At 37.8% G+C, this 9,848-nt stretch overlaps 1 protein-coding gene across 2 annotated transcripts; it reads right to left on the bottom strand.

The window, feature by feature from the left end:
• Positions 1-6,871: 6,871 nt before the first annotated feature.
• On the bottom strand, positions 6,872-8,918 carry LOC145063093 (dof zinc finger protein DOF2.5-like). Of its 2 annotated transcripts, XR_013687840.1 has the most exons (3): positions 8,645-8,918; positions 7,150-7,967; positions 6,872-7,056 (listed from the first exon to the last, which is right to left on the bottom strand). XR_013687840.1 is itself a non-coding variant. In XM_079010683.1 (2 exons), exons 1-2 carry the CDS (start codon positions 8,666-8,668, stop codon positions 7,272-7,274), a joined length of 720 nt encoding a protein of 239 aa, XP_078866809.1. In that variant the 5' UTR covers positions 8,669-8,918; the 3' UTR covers positions 7,066-7,271. The 2 variants fall into 2 exon arrangements, 1 of the variants encoding a protein (XP_078866809.1); XM_079010683.1 differs by lacking the exon at positions 6,872-7,056 and having other exon boundaries at positions 7,066-7,967.
• Between the last annotated feature and the right edge of the window lie 930 nt (positions 8,919-9,848).

The raw sequence follows: 9,848 nt of genomic DNA, 5'->3' as shown, positions 1-9,848 counted from the left end.
ATTAATTAGTTAAATAGTAAAATAAAGTAGTTTAAACACCGTTCCTTGTGTTAAACACTCGTTCTTGCATTGCTATACTATTGCACGATTAGGTACACTGCCTAGTGTGTTTAACAGTCTAGTGAAGGGAATAACTTTATATATTAAATTTGGATAAAAACATACGCACATTAAACTCACATTATATATCTGTTGTGGTATTGTTTGATTTGGGGGCTTCCCGATCATTTGTGTCTCTCGCGCTCAGCAAGCGATTCATAGGGGCTCCGGTGGAGCTGGATTGCCCAATTGATGTGGAGATAGCAGACGATAGGACCATTAGGGTCGCGGGAGTTCATCGGGGGTGTACATTCCAGTTGTTTGATGAGCAGTTTTTAGTGGATTTAGTCCCTATTCCCTTACGAGGGAATAATGTTATAGTTGGTATGGACTAGTTGCGCCGTAATGGGGCAGTGATCGACTGCGAGCAACAGCTAGTGAGGGTTTGGACTCATAGTGGGGGAGGGTTAGTGATTCAGGGCGAGAGGCTACAGGGTGGACCGACTCTATGTTTAGCAGCGAGAGCGAGGCGCTACCTTCAGCAGGGTTGCACAGGTTATGTCGCCTATGTCATGGATACCCGTGATAAGGGTAAGGCGACAGTTGATGATGTACTGATCGTGCAAGAGTACCTGGACGTATTCCTAGAGGTTTTGTCTAGGATACTTCCAGAGAGATAGGTTGAGTTCAGGATTGACCTAGTCCCTAGTGCGGCTCCGATAGCCAAGGCACCATATCGGTTGGGTCTTCCCGAGATGCATGAGTTATCTATACAACTGCAAGAGCTGTTAGACAAGTGATTTATCAGGCCGAGTAGTTCGCCATAGGGAGCCTCAATCCTATTTCTGAGGAAGAATGAAGGGTCGCATCGGATGTGCCTAGACTACCGTGAACTGAATAAGCTAACGATGAAGAACCATTATCCCCTCCCGAGGATCGATGATTTGTTTGACCAGTTACAGGGTGCATCTTGGTTCTCCAAGATTGATCTGCGATCGGCTTCTCACCAGATGCAAGTCAGAGATGATGATGTGTAGAAGACAACTTTTAGGACTCGCTATGGTTACTATGAGTTTGTGGTGATGCCGTTTATGCTCACCAATGCTCTGTCCACATTCATGGACCTCATGAACCACGTGTGCAAACTGATGATAGACCGGTCTGTGATAGTCTTCATTGATGACATCTTGGCTTACTCCAAGACTCAGGAGCAACCTGAGGAGCACCTGAAGGAGGTGTTGGAGACACTGAGGAGGGAGAGAATTTTCACAAAGTTCTTCATGTGTGAGTTCTAGTTGCACGAGGTGCAGTTTTGGGGGCACCTTATCAACCAGAAGGTCATTCTTGGTCTAGCAGGTTATTATAGGAGATTCATCCAGAATTTCTCCAAGATCGTCGTTCCTTTGACCCGACTGACCAAGAAGTCGATGACCATCTGTTGGGGGCCTGAGCAGCAGGCAGCCTTCGAGACTCTCAGACAACGGTTATGCGAGGTACCAATTCTGACTTCGCCAGAGGGCGTCGATGACTTCATGGTTTACTATGATGCTTCGATCATGGGTATGGGTGCGGTATTGATGTAGCGGGGTCATGTGATAGCTTACGCTTCGAGGCAATTGAAGCCTTACGAGACGAACTACCCGATGCACGATTTGGAGCTAGGGGTTGTAGTTTTCACTCTCAAGATTTGGTGGCATTACCTCTACAGGGTCTGTTGTACCATTTAAACGAACCACAAGAGTTTGAGGTACCTCATGGATCAGCCGAATCTGAACATGAGGCAACGTCGGTGGTTAGATGTGGTGAAGAACTACGACTGTGGGAACCTTTATCACCCAGGAAAGGCCAATGTGGTGGCCGATGCTCTTAGCTGCAAGACGGTGGAGGATCCGATTAGAAACATATGTCTGAGGATGATAGTGATTACTCCGCTGCTGGAGCAGATCCGATAGGCGTAGATCGATGGTATGAAGGAGGAGCGCCGGAAGTGTGAGCGGATCATAGGCCAAGTGGTCTCATTAGATTATGGCAGTCGTGGGTTTATTAACCATGCATGGGAGGGTCTGGGTTCCATACTAGGGCGAAGTACGACAGATTCTGATGGATGAGGACCACAAGTCGAGGTTCTCCATCCATCCCGGGGAGAATAAGAAGTTTCTGGATCATCGCCCTGATTACTGGTGGACCTGCATGAAGCAGGACATAGCATGGTATGTAGAGTCGTGCTTGACCTGTAGGAAGGTCAAGGCCAAGCACCAAAGACCACACGACAATATGCAGCCACTAGAAATTCGTGTGTAGAAATGGGAAGATATCACTATGGACTTCATCACGAAGCTTCCCAGGACCGCACGTGGAGTATTTTTGATATGGGTCATCGTGGATCGATTGGACAAGAGTGCTCATTTTCTCCCGATCCAGGAGATTATATCAGCTAAGAAGCTGGCCGAGATCTATGTACGTGAGGTAGTGGCACGACATGGAGTGCCTGTCTCTATGGTGTCAGACCGGTATGTTCGTTTTACTTCCCGATTTTGGAAGTGGTTTCACGACGAGATGGGTACCCATCTCCACTTCAGCACCGCTTTCCATCCTTATACGGATGGACAGAGCGATAGGACAGTTTAGACTCTCGAGGACATGTTGCATGCATGTGTTTTGGATTTCGGAGGCAGTTAGGATACGTATCTTCCGTTGGTGGAATTTTTGTATAACAACAGCTACGATGCCAGCATAGACCGACCTTCCTTCGAGATGCTCTACGGGAGGAAATGCATGACCCCAATCTGTCAGGGCATGGTCGGTCAGAGAGTCATGGGAGTACTGAGGGAGTACTCAAGACTACCGAAAGGATCCAGCAAGTCCAAAGCAAGGTCCAGAATGCTCAGAGTCGGCAGAAAAGCTTTGCCAACAACCGCTGTTCAGACTTGGAGTTTTAGGTGGGCGACATGGTTCTCCTGAAGGTGTCACCTTGGAAAGGTGTCATCTGGTTCAAGAAGCGGGGCAAACTGGACCCCAGGTACATCAGACCCTTCAGGGTTATAGCCCAGGTGGGTAAGGTGGCGTATCGATTGGACCTTCCAGCAGAGCTCAGCTAGATCCATAGCAATTTTCAAGTTTCCCAGCTGCGGAAGTTCTTAGTGGATGACTCAACGAAATTGCCTTTAGAGGATATCCAGGTTGACGACAGCCTGAACAACATTGAGAGGCCTGTGGTGATTCTGGATTGCAAGATGAAAAGCTTGAGGAGCAAGTTTGTTCATTTAGTGAAGGTGCAGTGGCAACACCTTAGAGCTCGGAGTGGATTTGGGAGCCAGAGGAGGATATGAGGGAGCACTAACTAGAGTTATTCGAGGCAGCAGACTTTGAGGACGAAGTCTAAGACAAATGGGGGGGGGGGGGGGGGAATTGTAACACCGGGCTCCTGGTATGTTTTTAAATTATAATTTTATTCATTCTTAGGCAGGAACTCAACGAGTTAGAGGCCCCAAACTCGTCGAGTAGGAAATGGATTTGGACGCGGGTTTTGAAGTCTACTCGGCGAATTGGAAGCCTTAACTCGTTGAGTAGGACTGCCAGAGTGAAACCTTAATTTCAGGATTTTGCACCCTATTTAAACACATTAATCCCTAAAGGTTGGCCTCATTCACTGCCTCCAAGTCACAAAACCCTAGCCACGAAACCCTAGAGCCTTGAGCTTGTGAGACCTTTTTGAGAGGAAATTTGTGCTTTTGAAGCTTGTGGAAGAAGATGAAGCTAGAGGACTCAAAAAGAAGAGAGTAAATCCAGAAACTTCACTCCACTTGCAGCATTTTTGGGTAAGCAAGTCTCAAACTTGGTCAATGATTTCTTAGATCTCTTCCTTTCACTTTTATGGGGTTTTTGGTCCAAGAATGTAATCATATATGATTGTACATGTTTATACATATATGTCTAATAATAAATGATTATACACATATGTCTATTCACAGATTAAGTAATCATATATGATTATGGTGGTTGGTACCAGAGGAGGTGGTGCTGACAGAGGTAGCAGTAGTATAGGTGATGGAGGTGGTAGTGGTGGAGTCGGTTGATGATAGAGGTGGTGGTGGTGACAGTTGTAGTGGTGGAGAAAGTGGTAGGGGAAAAGGAATGATAGGCGTTGAATAATCATTTATGATTATAACTCTTCCGACGTGTTGGTACGTTGGAACGCTAGAGCGACAAATGAGAAATATGTGGTTGAGGTTGAATCTCAAGATCTCTATTTTTCCAGAATCTCAACGGAATTTCTCTCTCTCTCTCTCTCTCTATATATATATATATATATATATATATATATATATATATATATATATATATATATATACCTTCAAAATTCCTGTACTGTTTTTTCTTTTTATCACAAAGTTGTCTTCTTCCTACTTTAGGATGGTAAATGGAAGCAGGGTCGAGGCCCGACCCTGACACATCGGTGACATTGTTCGAAAATAAAAGTGACCAATAAAACTTTTCTTGTAAAATATTATTACGTAATTTGGTATAACTAAATTCAAAAGTCAATTTTCTAACAAACATGTCATAAATTCATTAACATAACATCATGTATTCATTCTTTACATGTTTAGGATGATACATATTCACTAAAATATATTCTTTGTCATCACCATTACCATTTAAGGTGGTTATGTATTCATCTACACAAGACATATCTTTTGAAACTTGGGGTTTAACTTCTTCTTTTTTAGGTTCTTCTACAACATTATGAACTTACTTCTCTAGGTTTTTTCATAGCTTTATGAAGTTCATCTATGTTTTCTGGCACACGTAATTCAGCTTCTTCTTCTCTATGTTTTTCATCCACAACTGATTCTTCATTACGATAATATTTTAACATTTGTTTGATGATAAATTGATTGATGTCTCATCTTTGACTATGAATAAATTGTAAATCTTTTATGTTGAGAACAACCCATTTCAATTTTCTAGTTAGAAGCATCTTTTTTTTAACAAAAAGAAAACCAATGTTAATAACTCAACAAAATATATTTGTGATATTTATCGAAAGTTAATGTTTAAAAAAGTTAGAACATTAAACAAAATTTATGTTTTCTAACATTTCTAAGTATTAGACTATATTATATTAATATTACAAGCCAAAAAAGGGAAAACCCATTGTCTGTCTCCCCTTCCCCACCCTAAAATCTGTCAATGCTTTAATGCTCTCTTCGACCCCTCTATACTAAACATTGAAATTAAAGTTATAAAGTACAGTAATAGAATTATAAACACAATTTACAACATACTATACTATATAAAAGGAAAAACCAAGAACATTGTTTTTTTAGTTTCATTACTTTATTATTTATTAACTTCATTATGAATTCATAAACAAATCATTCAAATAAAAATGATCATTTAGCATGGGAGAGAAAAAAAGTTAAGCACAGGTGAGATTTAGGAAATTTGAAGAGATAATAGATACTAACATACAGTCAGGGAATCGGTTAGAAGATTTAGAGGAGGATATGGTGACTACCAACAAACCAATGATATATCAAGATTCAAGAGATAAAACGATAGTTTTTGGTGAGAGAGAAGAGTAAGACCAATGATGTACTGTATTGGTACCCTATTAGGTTTGTTAATGTTTGATCTTTTGGTGAGTTTTATAAAAACTATAACATTTTCTTGAACTTATATTAGAAACATATGTGTATTTTTTTTTATATACATACTTTCCTTAAATTGTTGATAAATTATAGAATTTATGATAAAATTTTAAATTTTTGATTTTCGTTGATTTTTTTACAATTAAAATTACTTTAAGATTGCAATAAAATGTTACATTGTATATAAAGCTAATTGCTATTTTTTTTAATAAAAACACATAAAAATGCATTTTAAAAGAATAACAACACCATTACTATATGTTTTCCCAAAATCCATAAGCCCTTAAAATCTGAGACCTAGTGCGACCGCACTACTTGTACACCCAAAGCCGCCACTGGCAGGGTCATATGATTCAAATTTCAAATACTACCTCTTTATTTAAATTAAATAATCTTTTTTATTTTTTTTATTTTATTGTAAAATCCAAAGATCTACTAATTAAACCACTTTCAATTAATTAGTGTTGTGCCAAATTCTCTAAAGTCAAAGCCACCTCAACCTTCTCCCAAGCGTAGCAACTTCTCATCATTGTGTTTCTGCACACCTCCAACATTCACATGTATGCTAGCCTATATTCATTTTGAGCATGTGTTGTCTTTAATGGGTTTATGTATGCCTAAAGCAAAGAGATAAAAATACTTGTTAGAAATCGGTGGGAGAAAAAAATAATGATAATCAATGTTCCTGGATATCACTTTTCTTAATCGATAGTTCATCCATAGCTATGTCTTGGTTTCCAAATTAATTCAATGCAGAATAATCCACAAGACGGCACTTCTAGTTCTTGGGCACGAAACAACTTACTAAACTCATATATCGAATGTTCAGATTCTTAGGAGAGCCAAAAACTTGGTGTATCATTACTATATATATACTCATAGTACCCATTAAATGGATAAAGATGACAAAATGATTGTTTTTCGGAAGTTATAAATAGTTAAGGGGCAGTTAAGATCGTACCCAAAACATCAAAAGTCTTTTCAGACTTGGATAGATTTTGACTTGGTCAAAATCAGATCCTGATACTCGTCTGCTACGTCTGAACATCCATGTTCAGACCTCCTTGATCCCACCATTTGTCGTGATTGGGGATCAACACCCCTCACCACCTAGCTTGTATCAGTCACATCATAGTTTAAATCCCTTTAGGACTCGTATAAATTCTGACTCGATGGCATTATATACACTCATCAACAACTTTAAATGGCAACAATGGTGCAAAAGCAACATTACATGCTTTCAAACTAGTTACTGCTCTCCTATATAGTACATGCAAGTAAACTACAAGTACATAGGCGAGAGTTATGCTACTTATGACACCATCAGGAGTGAATATGCAATATATGTTTAAATATGGGAAACCTGCCGAAATGAGAAAAAGAACATTAATTTCACCTAAATAGTAATTAATGTAGAAAGAAAGTTCTAATATTGTTTGAACAAGATTGATTATACCCTAAAACTCGGTCTGGATTCCAAGGATAGACATACTAGCTAGTACTAATTAATGCATGCCACTTGTTTAATCATCATCTAAGCTGGCTAGTAATATGGCTACTTGACTTAATTAAGCCTCTTCAGTTATACAATGTTGACGAATCCCCACCACCAAAACTCCCATTCCAATATCCACTTGAATTTCCTTGTCCCATACTTTGTCCACTCTCCCTTGATGAATGGTGTTGGTTCAAGACTCCAAAGGGTAACATGATTCTTTCACTTTCAGTACCTTCCACTTGAAAGCTTCCATCCCCTTGAAAAGGAAAACCCAGCGTTGGCTTCGCGTCTTGGAGACCGAATCTTGTTCCATTCAACATTAAATCCCAGCTTGTTGTACCTCTTGTACTAAAAGAATTTAACCCATCAGCATCAGAAGAAGATAAAAAGTTGGCATTTCCATTTTCAATCTTAGGTAGCTTTAGGAACTGAGAGAAGCCAAGATGATACTGTTGTTGTTGTTGTGTAGGTTCATGGGTGGTGAAATTTTGAGAAGAAAAGTGTGAGAGGTCGATTGGTTGAGGCATGGATCTCTTGTTTTTTCTTGAGCCACCACCAACAGGAACGCTTCTGAGGGACCCACCTTTAGTCCAGTACCTTTTACAAGACTTGCAGAAGTATCGTGGTTGTGTTAAGCTATAATTGTTATAGTAACAGAACTTGGTGTTGGTGGAATTGCATCTTGGACAGTTGAGAGCTTGTTCATGTTGTGGCTTTACCTTCTTATCTTCCACTTGATTATTATTATTATTATAACTTCCATTACTTGTACCATCCTGAAATCAAACACACACATCGGTTTTTTCTTCCGTATTAAGTCATGTATGTTGTATATAGTTAATGATGTCCCTACGAATTGAATATAGTTTTTCATACATATATAATTAGGTCTGTTTTTTATTTTTATTTTTGCTAGATTGCATAAAATATTTATATAAGACCAAATGACAATTTTACCCAGACATTTCGAAAAACAGGTTTCATAATGTTCATCTTAAATTTATACAATATTCATGAGTTTTAATCGTGAGAGCATTTTGGGAGGGATAAAGAAGAAAGAAAAATAGGTGTTTAGTGTCTTAATTATTAGTTTTTTTTTTGTCTTAATCCATTAATTAGTCATTCTCTATATATATATTAAGGGAAACAAAAAGGAACCAATCATGTATAGTTGTCCAGATTAAGTTCTTAACGAGCTAAGTCAAAAAGAAACATCTTTAGTTAAAGATTAATAGATAGAAAGGGAACATGGATAGTGAAATTGGAACAAGAAACAAGGAGTTACTTTCTGTCTTGCAGGATCCCAAAAAGGCAAAAGAAAAAAAAAAAAAAAAAAAAAAGTTACAGCACATCATGTTTTCATATGAAAGTTAGATGGATAAAAAAAGATGGAGCAAGCGAGGTTCATAATTTGCATGATGTTGAGTATTTGTACATATATAATAAAGCTTACCTTTGGCCATTGAGCAGCATCCATGGGTTAATTCCAAAAGAGAAAGTTTGAATGGTGTTCTCGATCGAATCTTATAAAATAGAGACAAGCTAGCTAGGAAGAGAAAACAAATGAAGGTATATAGCTGTGAAAGAATGTTTTTGGAATTCCTTGTGGTTTGGCTTTATTTGGTGAGTTAGATTTGTATAATGAGGCAGATCGAGGATTTTCTTTTTGACTTTACTGTTGTGAAATGAAACCAATTTAGTGGGTGGGTAATGTTAGTTTATTTGTTTAGTGGAAGTGGAAGTGGAAGTGGAATTTAGAGTTATGAACGGTCCATTTCCTGTTTCTTTCTTTGACCTCTCCTCTCTTCCATTCATATATATTCATATGTAATTATATTCTAATATGTATAATGTATTGGAGGAGAATAGTAGACCCAAGCTAGCTGTTCTCATGATGATGCCTTCTTTTTTCCATCCCGATATTCCATATTCAAGTTAATTAACTCCCGATTAAATCAGCATAACAATCAATCCATCAATAAATTAAAGTTTTTAACTCTTACACTTTGCATGCCTTCTAAATCAAACTTTTTGAACGTTTCTTCTTTTCTCTTCTCCATCGTGTGTTATGTAAAGGGATAGCTATAGGCTATACCTAGTGGATTTAGGTAGGGGTGTTCGTTTGGATGGATCGGTTCGATCCGATCCATTTAAGTAATCCAAATTGATTTCGGTTTTCAAAAGTTGGATCCGAATAATCTAAACTAAATTCAAATTCGATCCGATCCGATTCAATTATAATTCGGTTTGATCGGTTTTATAATTCGGTTTTCAAAAAGTAAAACATTTTAAAATGATATATAATTATAGTATTATCCAATTTTTATAGAAGAAACAAAAAAATATTTAATTGTGATTTAAAATTTATAAACTACAAAAAAATGTATATTATAATTTAATATTTAATAGATAAAGAACTTTTAAGAGAACACATTAATGTTTTTTGTTAGATGAAACTTTTTAAACTTATTTGAAAAAATAAATTATAAAATTAATAAATAGTTATAGTTATATTAAAAATAAATAGATAATAAATTGTTCTTCGGTTTTTTCGGATTATTCGGCTCATATTTTATAAACCAAAATCAATCCGAAATTCAAAATAGTAATTCAGTTTTGTTGAAAACCAATCCAAATAGTTCAATCCAATTTGTCCA

This window comes from Lactuca serriola, chromosome 7 (genome assembly GCF_051521515.1).
Source record: "Lactuca serriola cultivar US96UC23 chromosome 7, Lser_US96UC23_V15, whole genome shotgun sequence".
Taxonomy (NCBI): domain Eukaryota; kingdom Viridiplantae; phylum Streptophyta; class Magnoliopsida; order Asterales; family Asteraceae; genus Lactuca; species Lactuca serriola.
Note: the sequence above shows the minus strand (reverse complement) of the source record. Positions and strands in the feature narration are given on the sequence as shown.